This window comes from Paramacrobiotus metropolitanus, unplaced genomic scaffold, assembly GCF_019649055.1.
Source record: "Paramacrobiotus metropolitanus isolate TYO unplaced genomic scaffold, Prichtersi_v1.0 Parri_scaffold0000013, whole genome shotgun sequence".
In the NCBI taxonomy this organism is placed as follows: Eukaryota; Metazoa; Tardigrada; class Eutardigrada; order Parachela; family Macrobiotidae; genus Paramacrobiotus; species Paramacrobiotus metropolitanus.
Genome location: NW_026570233.1, coordinates 1635067 through 1650602, shown reverse-complemented (window position 1 = coordinate 1650602; position 15536 = coordinate 1635067). Strand labels below are relative to the sequence as shown.

General features: G+C 42.1%; 4 protein-coding genes across 5 annotated transcripts; 2 read left to right on the top strand and 2 right to left on the bottom strand.

Moving 5' to 3' along the window:
* Positions 1-1841: 1841 nt before the first annotated feature.
* On the top strand, positions 1842-2506 carry LOC129584234 (uncharacterized). Its single transcript, XM_055476353.1, has 4 exons — positions 1842-1921; positions 1979-2061; positions 2168-2275; positions 2343-2506. The coding sequence occupies exons 1-4, from the start codon at positions 1872-1874 to the stop codon at positions 2504-2506; spliced, it is 405 nt and encodes a 134-aa protein (XP_055332328.1). The 5' UTR covers positions 1842-1871.
* Positions 2507-4165: 1659 nt separating this feature from the next.
* On the top strand, positions 4166-5272 carry LOC129584357 (uncharacterized). 2 transcript variants are annotated; one of them, XM_055476516.1, is made up of 2 exons: positions 4166-4363; positions 4742-5272. In XM_055476516.1, exons 1-2 carry the CDS (start codon positions 4283-4285, stop codon positions 5072-5074), a joined length of 414 nt encoding a protein of 137 aa, XP_055332491.1. In that variant the 5' UTR covers positions 4166-4282; the 3' UTR covers positions 5075-5272. The 2 variants fall into 2 exon arrangements, with proteins under 2 accessions (XP_055332491.1, XP_055332490.1); XM_055476515.1 differs by having other exon boundaries at positions 4167-4363; positions 4739-5272.
* Positions 5273-8196: 2924 nt separating this feature from the next.
* Positions 8197-10344, bottom strand: LOC129584320 (uncharacterized). Its single transcript, XM_055476467.1, has 3 exons — positions 10134-10344; positions 8659-10000; positions 8197-8598 (listed from the first exon to the last, which is right to left on the bottom strand). Exons 2-3 carry the CDS (start codon positions 9538-9540, stop codon positions 8332-8334), a joined length of 1149 nt encoding a protein of 382 aa, XP_055332442.1. The 5' UTR covers positions 9541-10000; positions 10134-10344; the 3' UTR covers positions 8197-8331.
* A 3008-nt stretch (positions 10345-13352) lies between these two features.
* Positions 13353-15267, bottom strand: LOC129584422 (SCO-spondin-like). The gene is made up of 3 exons (XM_055476582.1): positions 15030-15267; positions 14334-14911; positions 13353-13703 (listed from the first exon to the last, which is right to left on the bottom strand). Exons 1-3 carry the CDS (start codon positions 15079-15081, stop codon positions 13644-13646), a joined length of 690 nt encoding a protein of 229 aa, XP_055332557.1. The 5' UTR covers positions 15082-15267; the 3' UTR covers positions 13353-13643.
* Positions 15268-15536: the final 269 nt, after the last annotated feature.

The following is a 15536-nucleotide window of genomic DNA, read 5'->3' as shown; positions in this document are numbered from 1 at the left end:
TAAAAACTAGTCAAACTGTTCTGAACTTTTATATTAACAATTTTTTAAAACAATCGTGTCTGTTTGCTCCGGGTTGGACAGAAGCTTTGACAACTTCGTGGCTTTGACGTTACGAGTTACGATGCAAACTGACAGGGAGACTTATCGATCAGCTGCACTCATGATGAACCGCGAGGCATATTCCAGCGGTGTGCTTGCTAGTTCCGAAAGTGTCTCAAAATCACTTTAAATGCGCTTTCTTATCTGTTGAGTAAACGGCAAAATGCATGACCTTTTGAAATTAAATATGCCGGAGCTTGTTTACGAACTTTGTGCATGTGCCAGCATGGCCAGTACTTGCTAACTTTTTGAAAAAAAATTGAATATTTACTGTTCAGGGTATCAAGAATATACGGTGTGCAAAAGATCTCCGACCCGCTTATGCGTGGCGCCACATTTTATGTGGCATCTGCCGCATTTTATCGCCTGCCAGTTGCCAGAGACTCCAGCTTTTATCGCTTGCCATGCCAATGGCAGTGCCACTGGCAGGTGCAACTGCCACGTTTTACCCCCTGCCCTAAAGGAGACAATCGGTACCGGTCAATCGGACTACAGTTTACAGTTAACTAACTATCAATTCCGTATCTCCGTTGTAATAAGGCAATATGCAGGCACGAATTAGCGCGGGTTCTCATGAATCATAATACGTTAACGTTACATAATTATAAAAAATCATACAGCGGTTTATCACAAAAGAACCATTCACCGTGCACAAGCATAAGTAACGGTAGTCAATTGCTGACTGATATCCGTTACACTAGGTATTATTATTTTTTCTTCCGGTGAATTTAACGTCCAAACACTTTTCGTTTTCTCTCTAGTGACCACGATGACCAAACAAAAAATCAGTTGGTGTTGAGTCGGATGCATACCCCGTTAATCATGAGACTCTGTTTTGTTGAAAACAGCGCACGTCTCAGGAGCAATTTACTATAGCCTGCCAAAGATCTGTAGCAATGGATGATTGTGTGAAGAAAAACGATACTCTGCTAACAGTTATTGTTATCTTTTATTTTAATCACACTCTACCTTTGTAAAAACGAAACCCTGTTCGGGTGTATAAGGCTATAGTGTATAAAAATTATTGTTAAAATTAATTAATTTTATTCTCATCCTCTATCCCTTGTCTCGGCAGTGTAAGCTGTATTCTCCCAGAAATTTTTCCTCACAAATGCAACCACTTATGTGGTGCATATTTCGCAACGTTTTTATACATTTCGTTAATGAAGATGGTAATTGATTTTGCCATGCCTAAGGGAACCTCTTTGCTTGTTGTTGCTGGACAATTATGTTGCTTTGTCTGTATTACGTCCGCTACGCTACGTTACGACGGAAGTTACATAACTTATGGGACGGTATGTTTTTACGCCTGCATTATATCGGTTACCTAGTTGGCAAAATGATGTGCAAGCTTGAGTTTTCTTGCTGTTTTGCAATTACTGTATGTAGGGTGATACTGTAGTCTCCACCTGGCACTATCATGGCGGCACCCGTCTACCGCACCGGCTGTGGAATGTGGAATGCCTCGACGGAGAAGGCGTGGTGGGTACGTTCAAGCTTCCCAAGACACAAATTTATTTTCAAACGACGCAGATAGAGCAGCGTTTTGGGCTTCTTTTTTTACAGGAATACAGTAAGTAAAGAATATCGGATAACCTAGAAAGCTTTCAATGAAACTGCTGTTAAAATCCACTGGTCCATATTGCAGAGATTTTTTTGACGATTTCAACGTAAGTAATCAGCCTTTGTGCTCTATGGTAACAATCACCGGCGTATTATTTCTATAATTTTTTGTGTGTAAAAAGAGGATCGTCAACGTATGGTGCAAGTTCATGTTCCCTTTTAAACCGCCATCCAAAGGACAGTATCCGTATTACCCAAGGTACGTTGCATGACTTTTCATAAAATAAATCGCGGTAATAATTTCCTGTCACTGCAGCTGTGTTGTAAGGAACTTCACTACCGCCTACCTTTGCTACAATCCCAGAGAGTCCAGTATCAGCCTTAACACTTTCATTACCGGTAATTCACCTTTTATATAACTCCGGTCAATTGAAAACCTGGCAGTGCAGTATTTTAATGGTGGGACATCATGAACCTTGAGTATTATTAATTCTGTTAAATTTAGGCATGTGGTTCTCCAATTTTCAACCGTACATGTTAGGACCACAAAGCGATAATTCCATCAAATGCTGCACGACACCCAAAGGATACTACATCGACTACGCATCGTGTTGTATGTGTTGCAAAGCAGTGAGACAAGTACTGCTTCTTGGTTTATACTCTGTACTGCGTTGTTGCAGACTACTTTCCCACGCATGACCAGTACTGGGAATACTACGACTCCAACTTCAATTTCGTCGTTATGTGCGCTCAAGGATACGTGGCCACGGGATTGGCTTGCAAACTCGATCCTATTGGTGGAGATCTTCATATTGACTGGATTCAGTGCTGTCGATTAGGGTAATTATAATTTTAAATAAAGGAATCATTTCCACTGACTTAAAGTTGCATTTTACGACCGAAAGACTGCTGTGCTTCGTTTCGGGTCGTGTATGGCAACCGCGGCATTAAGTGACCCCTTTTAGTACAACTCTAAATCCTAAACAAACGAATGTGGCGCAGTACTGCACAGTGCAGCTAAAGCTACACCATGAAAATAGCGGTTTTTAGCTCGGATGCGCGACTGCACGTTAAGGCATAGCATGCGGTTGTACCAAAAACTGTGTGTGCCCTATTGTCGTAAATTGTAACGCTGCCCTAAAGTGAAGTCGACATTTCGTAAATTATTAAAAGGCGAACTACAGCTAGTAAAGATTAGGTATTGAGATATAAATTGCGGTACTTGTACATGATTACGGTAAATTACAGTAAATTTCAGTAAATTACGGTACACAGGTGGCAAAACCGTAATGTACTGTAGATATGGAGCGCCCTCGGTTGTTTCGCCTCCGTTGGTCAGCAGTTATAGTGGACATCCGGTTCATATTGCCCGGGAGCCCCACCGTCTCCTACCCATTCCGGAGGGATACCATGCTCAGTATCGGATCACGCCGGGTGGGGTAACGTCAGACACCAAAGGCACTGCGGCGGCTCGTGCTCTTGAACGGCGATGGTTCCGCTACCAGCCCGATATGAATTATAACTCGTCGTTAGCGTTCAAGAGAAAAGACGCAATGACCGCAAGATCGGCTTTATAACTGAGGCAATTCTTCTTTGCAAATAGGAAGCGAGAGTATTTTGTTTTTTACTTGTCCAGGCTGTGATATTTTCGCATCAGTACTTTTGTTTCATGTCGTCATTATTCGGTCAATGCTTTCCAATAGTCATTGACTTGAATAGAGGAAAGAATATAATTATTGCATAATTAGCATACTACATTGATCGTATGAACACCGTCTCATCCGACATTATCTTGTATCGTATCCGTCGAAATACAATGGAATTATACCAAACACAAGCACCATTTTTTTCATTTATTGAGCTGGGTTTATGCACTTGAGCGGCATTTCTCCATACGGCTTTCCTTTTGTGGGCTTGTTAATTTTCACGCGGCAGAGATAACGCGGCAAATTACTACCCATAATACAAGTACGAGTAAATCTTTAATTCAGCAACAATTGCTGGGAACTTTGCACACCAATGAACACTGAGCAAAATGTGCCGGCAAGCCCGATATCGCGAGTGAAAAATTAACAATACTTCTGTTTCAAAACAGATTGCCGCCAAAAGCAGTGCGCTGCGTAGATAGTAAATACGTAAGCATTCGCACAGCCTATACAGTGTACGCAGGCGCGCTCGACTAACCGGTAGGCGGTAACATGGAAATCTACCTGCTGCAATCGACTAAACATAAGAAAAGCTGCTTTTTGCTCGCGATGTATCTGTAGATATTAAAGTTGCCGGTCACTGAAGTAGGCGGCAATAATATTGCGGCCTTTACTCGGAACTTGGGAATTTACTACCTGTATAATATCGTAGCTGTTTCTTTCTACACGTGCGGAGAAAAAGTGCTGATTGTTATCAATGCAGCAATGCTCTTAAACCGGTATAACTGTCACGTCAGTCATGAGTACTTTCCAATTTGCCACTGGAACGTTCACCGGCGTGGCTACTAGCATAAAAGTCGCTGCATCGAAAACACATCAGTGCTTTTTGGATCTAAATGATTACACGGCGTAAATCTTTACGTGTTGATACTTATTAAATCTCGTTTGATATCAGTCTACAGTACACAACCACAATGTTTACCAAAGCAGCTAGTATTTTCCTTGTTGCTTGCATCGCTTTTTCTTATGCAGATCAAGCTCAGCCAAAAGCTCAGGTACGGTAAAGACAATAATTATTAATGCAGTTCTTTTTTTCGTTGAGAAATGAATATTTTCCTGGCATTAATTTCAGGAGCCTTTCAAAAGTACCCGTCTATTAGTAAATGCGAAAGTTATTGTTATGATTAAGTGTAAACTGAAAAAAATTATTGATTTATTTTAAAACTAAAAGTATGTTTAATTTGGTGTAAATATATCTTATGAAGGAATTGTTCCTTTTCTTTCTCTGTTCGTACTTTTGTGGGCAACAAAAAAACAGATATTTTTGTGGGCCCTTGAGTATCGAGTAAACTCTGCTTTAATGGGCAAGCAGTTTTTCTTGCACGTTGTACGGTTACTAATGCGAATGCCATTAACGGTTTTTTTATCAGCAGGGACAAAAAGCCGCCGCCCCTCCTGCTGCGCAAGGCCAAGCTGCCCAGGGACAGGCGCAGCAAGGCCAGGCCCAAGCTGGTCAAGCACAGGCTCCAAAATCCGAAATCCAAGGCGCCAAAGATGAATTCATCGGTGGAGTAGCCGCCATCGGCGACTCCGCAGCCCGTGTCGGTCAGGCGGTCGTAAATAAAGCCAAAGGCGTCCGAGACAACATGGAGAATGCCGGCTCCCAGATTGCACAAACCTGGTCGCAGAGCGCACAGAATACCAAAGATATTATTAAGAATATTGGCAATACCGATAATGCACCGGCACCTGCTCAGAAACAGTAGGGCCGGTCCGTACACGCTTTTGCTCAATTGTAAAGTCAGTATAGATGTTTGTAGAACGGACCCGGCACTGGTTGTTACATAACCGTGTTTACTGCCGACAGTTGTTGACTTCTCTTGTATACTAGTATTTTGTTTTGGCGCTGATGTCAAGTTGAAGTATGTGATATAACAGGTTGATAAATCATGCAGCTCATGGAAGTTTCCGTTTGCCATATAAACCTCTAGTTTAACCGTTATGTAGCATGCATCATTTAACTGGACTCATTTTCAGCATCTTAAATGAATCTTAGCATTTAACTGGCCTCATTTCGGCATCTTCAATAAATCTTAATTATTTATTAATTAGTAATTATTTTTTAAACTAATGATTATAGGCTACAACATTCAAAACACGCTAAACTGAGAATGGGGTAATTTTATATAAACTGCATAACTGTCTGCAGAGGATGTGTAGTAGCGCGTCACTCGAACACCTTCAGAAAACTTTAATCAGAATCGCACCATTTCCCATCCAAGGGAACCGCGTACGACTCTAGAATATTGAAGTTAATATATTTCGGACGCTCACATGTTTTCCAATAAATATTCTTTCCAGCACAAAAAATGCCATGGTTGCTGCACAGGCTACGCAGTACAAATAGAACACATATTTCATTTCCCGTAACGATAGTGGACTTTCCTCCTGCTCCATGGCGGCTTTTTCTTTAGTTTGACACAGCGCCGTATCGGAACTGTAGAGTTGATAGAGTCTCTCGGGAATATTGCACGCCCTTAGGAAATTAATCCTACAACTCGACCTATTAGTCAAATACTCGGGTGTCATGTGAAGGACCCCTACTTTTCCGACAATTCCCGGTCAAATTTTGCAGCCTCCCGGTGAATGGGAAATGACCTCCACAGTACACCGATTTCCGTCGGGGGAATATAGAATCCACAGGTTTTCCTTGAATCTTTACCTGACTTGTACACGGTACGCCGTTTAAACCCAATAAACACGGTAGACCCTTGGGTGTCGTTGAGCAACATGTTGACCGCTGACCGCTGCTCAACAAAACCGCTTTTTCTTGGCTGGGCGACGGCCCGAGTCCAAACGCTTTTAATGAGCGCCGAATAATTAGCTTTTCGCTGAAAGAAAATCATCAGTTAGAACGATATCTTTTGGTAATACGGAAAGGCCACAACCTCAAACCATTCCGCAGCCGAACTTCGTTTCGCCATAATAATGCGGCGATTTGTGTGAGCAGCCAGTTCCTCGAGATTTTCCACGACATCGTTGGTATATTGTAGCTGCATGTTGGACGTCATAAATTGGTTGTACAAGGCATTTACGCAGAGTATGCCAAAGAGGCCAAGCGCAATCAGAAACATTTGGCTGACGAGTAAAAATTCGCTTCGTCTACGACCGGTACTGCGCTTTGTACCTGCAAAGTACCATGAACAACAAGCTATACGTACCATAACCGAAATTTAAAATTAATAGCCTGGCTTAAGATCCCATGCTAGAACGGCATCCTAGCCGGATATGAGCTACCTGCGCTGACTGAATTAAATTAAAATTAAATCAAGTAAGTAATAAGATTTATTTGTTTATTGTCACTAAATACGAGTACCACAGCTTACTAAAGTTTTTATCTTCATAAGGCATCTCTTTATAAGGCTCCACACTGCAAGCAGCTCGGCTTAACTGATTCACAACAGCAGTTTTAAGCGTCGTCGGACGAATACGACGTCTATTCTTTCCGAGAAATACCCTGCTTAAACGGAAAACCAATGTCCAAAATATAAAAACTCCCATCCCAGCCAACAGAGCGTCCCAGTAAATGGGAAAGACGTTTACTGTCATGCTGGCAAGGACACGGCGTTGCAGGATAATAATACTGTCTTCAATGTAGGGTGTTGGAAAGCGGACCGGGTAGTCATCGGGAATCGGAGCGCCCCATTTGTAAGTGGAGCTTAATCCACCAATGGCTAAATCGTACAATCCGCTGCCAATTAAATCATACACCAGTTTAGCGTTGTTCTCGTCCGACTCCATTTCAGGATGTGCCGTTGACAGATCAGTTCTGCCAAAAACAGAAATCGCTGTGTTCGTATCACGGCAAAAAGCATGTACTGCTTCAGTGCTTACAAAGTGTAGACGAAATCGAGTTGTTCCGCTAAAATGGACAATAGTTCGTAATCCAATCCAGTGCTCGGAGAAACATATGCATATGGTTTCGACTGCAAAGGGTTTTTTTGTGCAAGGATCAAAATATACAGTGAAACGAATTAACCGCACATTATTTACCGATCGTATAAGAATGCGAATACACGTTTTCCGGCAGCTTTGATGACGGTCAAATGAGGGATACCGCACACTGATACACGACGCAACGAATCGTGGATCGTTCACGCCTTCAAATGGGTCCACTGGATGTGATTTTGACATATTAACAGCGATCATCAAGAGTGATAGCAGTCGTGGTATAAACGCTTGCATTATGGGTAACGCTTTTACAAGAAGAGCCTAAACTGTCTTCCGTAATCATCGTTCTTAATAAAACGGGAAAGAACGCAATACGCAGAGCGTTTCTGTAAATCAACTAAAAAAATAATTCGATGTAAACGGTTGATGTTGGAAATATCCATAGAACAACGGGAAACACTACTATTGCCGCCCACTTATTGTTGTATCATATCAAACAAAACGTTTTGCTGAGCCAACCTAATCGGCTTTTCAATGGATGAGACGGCTATATTAATTCAGCATCAACTGCTATCAATTTTGGAAGAGCTTTTACGCGTACAGACCACTATGACGGATACACATCCATTACGGGATACAAAAACCACTACTTCGATCAATAATTTTGCCGCCCGTTTGTAACCGGGTATTACTGCATAGTGAGTAATCACTTGGACCTAACGCAGCGATGTGCTACAATAACGTAACGTCGAGAAGCAATTTTTTGGCAGATATAAATCATGAAACCTTTCCCTTTTCCATCCGCTAATAAGCACTTTGATCGGTAAAACGATTTTCCAAAGGGTACTAAAGCTCGCTCGTTGCAAAATGGCTACCAATCAATCGTTAATTTAGTTTCGAAATATACTGTACGTATGCTAATTGTCACGTCCTAACGAATAGATACGTGCGCAAATTTCTTAGTTACATGGTTGTCGCATTTATATCAACAGTTTTCAGCAAAGTCTGCAGAAACATACACAGCGTAAGGTAAACCGGTAAGCAGGCCGGATACAGAATTGGCAATCGATTTTCAAATTTTTATCGTTAGATTCCCAAGATTTCCTGCGAGGTCATGGAGAAATATTACCCTTGATCCCTGATTCTGAGGCTTATTCGCTTGAGCGAAAATCTCTGCCAGTTGGTCCGCTGTGGCTAGAAACGTTCCGTTGAAAACAATCTCCGTAACGCTATCTGCCGGTGCAACGGTCGTGGTGTTGCTGTTGTTTACCGCTTTACCGCATTTCGCCAGAGGTCCTTCGTCCGAATTGTCCTTGCAATCATCGCGACCATCACACAACTGAAAAACGATTTATTCTGTTACGTCACATAGTTCTCACCAGAAAGTTTTTGGCCTTACCATGCTACGGTAAACGCAGTTCTCGTTGTCACATTTAAACTGGCTAATCGGGCACGAACCACCCGCAAATTTTAAAGCTCCAGTGGAACCTGTGGAGCCAATATTCAGGTAATCGACACAAAGCGGATATCCTGGATATTTGAACTGCCAACAATAAAGATGTAGCCATTGCTGCAGGAGCGGTGCGGTGGTTATCCCATTCGGTGTGGTTGACCTCACTGTCGTCGTAAAAACAATGTTGGAGTCCAGTGCCTTCAGCGGTTGGTCAGTTTTGTTTGCCGCTTTTGCTGCGGTTGTGGTAGTAGTACTTTCGATTAATCCAGGCGGAACGGTAGCATTGTTAACGTTGTTAGCCGGAAAATCTTTTTTCAGTTGCGGCTTATTTGGTATTTCATTAGACCGCGAATCGGTTGTGATATTGCTGCTGTTTGACTGGGCCGATGTCCGCTCGGCGGAATGCGCACGCCTGTTTCCCGCTACGAATTGGTCAACAAGTTGCGCGGCTGAAAAGTGTGAGCGAACTTTTTGGAAGCTTTGCGAGCGATTCGAGCTTTTCGGCTTCGGCTTCTCAGTAACAACAGGAATGGTTGAAGTCGTGAACACTGGTGATAGAGATGTCTCCACTGGATTAATCGAAATTTCGGGAGCCGATTGCACCGGTATGCTCAGCAAATCAGCTGGAGATATGAAGGCAGATTTCTGTGGACCAGAAGATTTCCTCGCTTGCTTTGGTACCGTTTTAGGCTGTGACGATTGCTCTTGAGTCACGGTTTGTCCACTTCCAGACGACGATAATCCTCCGTCGATATTTTGATTAAGGGAAGAAAGACTTAGTGGAGACGTTGGAGCACTTGTCTGAGGTGGATCCGTGACGGTCGACATTGCCGGCTTATAGGTGGTAGGGTCGCCAGAATTCCAGACTATTGTTGGTTGTGGCGGAAGTGTGGTGGTGGTTGCTGTTCGGCGAACGTTGTCATTGTTCTGCGTAGCCGATATCAGATCATCAGTTTTCAACAGGATGCGACTGCCCCCGTTTGCTGCACCCACCGACTGCAGTCCTGTTAATCCCGGCGATCCGAACGGAGGTCCAGGCGAACCCGTTGTCTGAACGGGAGCCGTACTGCTGGTTGTGGAGGACACCGGTGGACTTACTGGTGTATACAGCCATTTGAACGAGTTACTGAAAATAGGTGGCTGATATTTGCTTTTCACCCCGTTATTGAGACTGAATACACCGTTCTTATTCGACGGTACGGAAGCTGTTGTTGTTGTTAACGAGGAGAACCCGAAGAGGGAACGGAATCCCGGCTCGTAATAACAACATCACCGCGGTTAGAATTACCTGTAGTTTGGAAGAAACGTAACTGCGATGGGCAAAAAGATTGGAAAAGCAGATCGAGAATATGGAAAATCAGAATATGAGGTTTGTTTGTACTGGGCGTTCTAACTGACCGTCCAAATCGAGCCACACTTACCCGCTGCATAAGCCGAATAAATAATATGGGCGTACAAAAATAACTTATGAATCATTCTGAAAGTACAGTAGGTTAATCAGAGCAGTATTACATCTTGAAAAGTCTTGTATTTATTCATAACATTAAAATGCTAAAACGTGAAACAGAGAGAAAATGTTAAAAAAACAAACAGCCAGTAAATTTTATGAGTGATTACAAATGCATATCGTTATGCAGTAAGCAACATACAATTTGCTTGGACTGATTGATCGCTGGCAGGTCTATGATTTTCATCATACATACAGTACTGTAGCATACTTAACAAGGAGGTACGGGAACGCTTTATTTTACATTCTATAAAACGAGCTTCGGTGAGCATTATGACACGGTTTAAAACGCGGAAAACATTGCAAATGCCACTTAAGTGCTTTTATCCCAACCTGTTTTTTATCGCACCGATACGATCAAAGCAAATTATCCGCTTAAGTGCAAAGGCTCGGAGCCATTAAGGAACATTAACAGCACATACAACAATCAACTATTGCTTGAGAAATTAGACAACATTCCGAATGTCCGCACTAAACGTAAGAAATTCTACCGATCATCGATTCATACTTTAATTTTCTTGCTATTGAAAACTCATTATTTTACCGCTGTTATCGCGCACTCAAAAACCATTCGGAGTATTTTAAAAAGCTTTTATGAAGTAAGTTTATGAAGAAGCTTAGTGACCTTATGAGCTTATGAGAAGCTTATGAGAAGCTTATGAGAAGCTTATGAGAAGCTTATGAGCTTCTTATGAAGCAAGCTTTTATGAAGTAAGTTTTAAAAAAGCTTAACAAAAAAGGCCATAGTTACCATACAGTCAATGGAAGCAGGCCTTTTACATTTTGTTTGAACAAGGCTAGATCGCTACATTTTCCGTTTAACCATAAGGCGTATCGAATGGGAGCCTACCACAATGGGCAAAGAGGTTTTCAAGTCAAGACGCTTTATGCAGGAAAACGCGCGCCATTTTAGTCTGTAGACGTTTGACATTATATGAAATAACTGTCGACGGATTCTGCTCACGGAAACATCTTCGCCTCGTAAACTCTCATTCTGTCGCGGTAGCCAACATTAAATGTTTAATTTTCGTTCGATACAATACTTGTCGTCATCGGAATAAAACATTTTAATGTTGTACATTTCATTTTCGGTATTCTCTTTTCCCATGATATCTCGAGGAGCATTCTAAATTAAACGCAAAATAGCAAGATATAAGGCACGACTCATAAAAAGTTATTTTTATCGAGATTAGGCAGTAAGCGCTTCTTCTATGAAAACGCATCTCGGGACCAACAAGCGACTCTTTTCAAGTAATCGAACGAACTGATGATGTTTTTTTTTCAGCGTGTACTTCTAATGGTCAGCACTGCTTTAGCTATAGCCGTTGCGTCAGAAGTGAAAAACATGTATCTCAGTGTGTGAAAACAAATCAGGCAATACTGTATTGACCGCGGTGCTTAGTAGGTTTTCAAGTGACGAGCAAAAAGCAAAAGCGTGTTCAGCGTTCAGCGAACTCTCGCAATTTATCAGTACTTAAGGACTGCTTAAGGGAAATGGCCCGGTACATGGTGTCAAAAATAGGCACATACACTAAAACTTTCGCTTTCGCGCACTCCGAACCACTTTGTTGTAATACTTTAGTCTTTATGTCTTACTAAAGCTAAATAATTTGTGTACATTGTTCTGAAAACCATTTGCGCACGCAACATCCGGTTGCCGAGATATAGCGTACGAAAATGGGTGAAAAGCTTAAATGCATTGTTGTGTACCAAAAGTCTGGTCTTCTTGCAACTTTGCTGCAAAAGACACATGGCCAAAAAGTCGAAAGTGAACCAATATCAGATCCATAGCATTTTTTTCCGGTTTAACATGAATTTCAAAGATTTTAAAATTTATTTTAAAATTATGGGGAAATGATATGGATCTCATCGAGCGAAGCGTAGCGGAGGTCCCCTATGTTCAACGTTTGTGCCAAAAGCGCACCCGGACAGTTGGGAGTGTGACATTTCGCCGCACTCAGACTCGACGCGCGACTTTTCGCCGCGAAGACATTTCGCCGCCGGACATTCGGACGCTGGGACACTTCGGTTTGGGACATTATACTTTGAGACATTTTACCTTTGCTACATTTGGATGCAAGACGTATAGTCGCGGACATTTCGTCTTGGGACTTTTCCAACGATGCGACTAATCGCAAAATAATTCTTAATTCTCACCAGATTTTAGTTTTTTTTGAGCTTGTAAGCTTGTTCTTAGTTTTCCCTAGGTTTTTATAGTCTTTCTGAGACTTTCTTAGGTCATCTTACGCTTTCTTAGGTTTCATACATTTTTTAGGTTTCTTAGATTTTTTTTGGTTTCTTAGGTTTCTTAGGTTTTCTTAGGTTTTCTCAAGTTTCTTAGGTTTTTTTAGGTTTCTTGGGTTTTTCGTTTGGTTTCGTTTTTTATTTGTCGCTTTTCTGACTCTTTTATTTAGCTTGGTTAATCATTTATCTGATAGGCAAAATGTCGCTTCGTTGAGATATCCTTGCGGCGCAATTTCCTTGCGTCGAAGCGGCCATTCGAAGGAAAATCGCGCGGCGTAAATTCCTACCGACGAAATGTCCTGCGACGGAACGTCGCGCGGCGAGATGGCCTTGCGGTGAAATGATAATTTTCTACAGTTATCAGTACGACACGTCTACATAACGTCTACATTGCCGGAGAGCATTATTACGAGTAAATGAGCAACGCAAGACGGGTGAGGTAGACGAAGCCTATACAGGTGTAAATTTCCTATTTCATTTGCCGGTTTTTATGTAAGCACTAAACAGCCTTGAATTCGTGCAAAGTTTTATACCATAATATGTTTATTTAGCTCTCCTCGAATTTTTGTTTTGTAGGAGTGTACAAGGAAATCTAGAGACGAAATGCCAACTGTGCTTGCCTACTACAAGATCCTAACTCTTTCATGTCACATGTGTGACTCACCATAAGTGTGAGTAAACTGCGGTAGACTTGATTCACATCAGCTGATAGAGAAATGAATTCTCTATCGATTCCTGTATAATTTAAAATGGCGTAATGTGAGTAGAAATTTACCTTAAACCAGTTCTACCATGGAAGTTAAAGCTTATGTTGCATCCTGTGATTTTCATTAGTTGTTTCTTCAAAACTAACTTCTTAAAACTAACGTGTGAAATACAGCGTTGCGAATGCCCTTACAAACCGAAATACACCAGTAAGTTACTGTAATACAATGCAGGTACATGCAGTAACACTCAAAACCAAGCCACCGTCGCTTTTTGCCCTTTGGAAGACTCACAAGAAATCAGTACATTTCTACTGCAGGTTTTGTGTGGGTATCATTGATTGTCTTAACCGTAGTGTTTTTATAGATTTTGCAAAAACAGTTGAAGCAGCGATGCACCAAACACTGAGCGAGCTGTTATGGGTTCCTGATTAACAGTTATTATTTATTTCCGTTACTACTAGATTACGCTAGGGTTATCCTGAACACAGAAATTCATCCGAATTGTCCCAGCAGTCATTGTCACCGTCGCATTTCTGCAAATATTAAACCATACGAGTAAAAATCCTACATTATTGGCGACTGGACTACGTGGCGCTGCTATATTCAAACAAGCCCAGCACGGATGAATATTGGCCGATGACTATCAAAAACTAAGTAAAAACCAAGGATGTGTTGTTTTGCGGTCGCTTACAGACTGTCATAATATTAATAAACCCGTACGTATGTTTAGTACTTAATATTATGATACACTTTACATAAGTTAATCGAAACACGGACTGTCTACTTGTACATACGGTAGATAACTTGCAATGATCACTAACGTGATGATGACTAATAACGTGTTAAATTACATGAATTTTTATTTTGTATTGTACTCGTACTTATTGTTAAGTAGCAGCTCAGATACTTCTGCTGTTTTCGGTCAAGTTGTGTTAGAACAGTGTGCATTTCTTATCGCGTCCATGGTAACAAGCTTATGATTGACCACTGGACCTAGACAAATGATTTTGGCAAGAAGTCAACAATCTTGGATCCACCGCTACACTTAGAGAATTTTGATGTACTTTAAAGCAACCAAATTGGTGAAGTGGAAGCCGAGATCCTTTGCCTCAAAGGACAGGGGCCGAAGTCCTGGCACAGATAATCAGTATTCATATAATTACCTGGCTCGTGGGAATACAGCGCCCATTATCGCATGTGAACTGGCTGATGGGGCACTTCCTTCGTTCCTGAAAATTGTTATCCCCATGGTTACAGTACGGCCAGCACACCGGCTGTATAGGTTGTGTAATCGGTTCAGGCGTGGGCGGGGGCGTAACTAACGGCGGCGGCGGGGGATTGGGCAGGACCGTGGTTCGGCACGGTGGGATGCTGAACGGACTATGACAAGGCGGTTTTTTGTGCACTTCAAGGGAATCAGGACTGAAATGCGTTAATTTTCCGGCGTCCCATGGATGAGAATTGGAATTCACTGTTTCAAATGCTGGTCGAGAAGGCAACGGGGCACGTTGGCGGCCTGTAAATGTTTCTGTATCCAGTGTCTCAGGTACAGGCCGAGAAGGCTGGGGGACACGTTGCCGGTTTGCAAATGAGGCTGTGTCGAAGCCGTTAAAACCGGAGGAAGGTCTTGAAAAGTCTTGTACAACTGGCGACTGACGGAACTCCGGTGAACGGAACGAGCCGAACGATGCAAAGGACGGCGGCGAAGGATTAAAATTACCGAAAAACGCCCTTGCGGAACCTAAGGCAGTCACGCAGTATATGCCATATTTTATTCGAATTGCATTTCACTTTTTTTCTTGGACTACGTTGTTAACTACAAAAAGTATTAACTACACAAAAAACCAGTAAGTCCTTACCCAGCCCGTGCATCGCGATGAGAAAGCATGGTAAAAGTATATGACAAATCATTTCAGCCGGACTTGGACAAATTACAATGTGTGAGCGAATTTCTGTCCACGCAGATATGCAGAGGAGTACATGGAAAGTCTTCGCTAAATCAAACTTCCTTTATAAGCACTGTCTTGTCCCGCTGAAATTGTTTTTCAGCAATGAAAAATAACCTCGGTGTCTCGTAAAACAACCAAAAAATTATCAACAGCAATCCTTTACTTAACGCCCAATCCGACTTCACAATACAAAGACGCCGTTTATTACGTTAGTTTTTTGTAGGAGTGGGCTGGCATTTTTCGCCTCCAGCCGTCTATCGGCGTCGAAGATTAAGCGTTGGATGGAGATGACAAAAGCCAGGATGCACGAACAAAGCTTTTGTCTCATATTTTGCAGTATTTCCATCATTTCCGCTTCAGGAACGTAGAAATTGTATTCCGTACTGCAGCGATGTACTGTATGTAACCGCTTTTAAG

Excerpts from the sequence above, each read along its gene's own strand:
- LOC129584234 (XM_055476353.1), top strand. The coding sequence starts at position 1,872 with ATGTTCCCTTTTAAACCGCCATCCAAAGGACAGTATCCGTATTACCCA. Across the intron at positions 2,062-2,167 it reads CCTTAACACTTTCATTACCG|GCATGTGGTTCTCCAATTTT; the intron begins GTAATTCACCTT and ends TGTTAAATTTAG. Across the intron at positions 2,276-2,342 it reads CATCGACTACGCATCGTGTT|ACTACTTTCCCACGCATGAC; the intron begins GTATGTGTTGCA and ends GCGTTGTTGCAG.
- LOC129584357 (XM_055476515.1), top strand. The coding sequence starts at position 4,283 with ATGTTTACCAAAGCAGCTAGTATTTTCCTTGTTGCTTGCATCGCTTTT. Across the intron at positions 4,364-4,738 it reads AAGCTCAGCCAAAAGCTCAG|CAGGGACAAAAAGCCGCCGC; the intron begins GTACGGTAAAGA and ends TTTTTTTATCAG.
- LOC129584320 (XM_055476467.1), bottom strand. The coding sequence starts at position 9,540 with ATGTCGACCGTCACGGATCCACCTCAGACAAGTGCTCCAACGTCTCCA. Across the intron at positions 8,599-8,658 it reads ACTGCGTTTACCGTAGCATG|TTGTGTGATGGTCGCGATGA; the intron begins GTAAGGCCAAAA and ends ATCGTTTTTCAG.
- LOC129584422 (XM_055476582.1), bottom strand. The coding sequence starts at position 15,081 with ATGATTTGTCATATACTTTTACCATGCTTTCTCATCGCGATGCACGGG. Across the intron at positions 14,912-15,029 it reads CATCGCGATGCACGGGCTGG|GTTCCGCAAGGGCGTTTTTC; the intron begins GTAAGGACTTAC and ends TGACTGCCTTAG. Across the intron at positions 13,704-14,333 it reads GCTGTATTCCCACGAGCCAG|AAATGCGACGGTGACAATGA; the intron begins GTAATTATATGA and ends TAATATTTGCAG.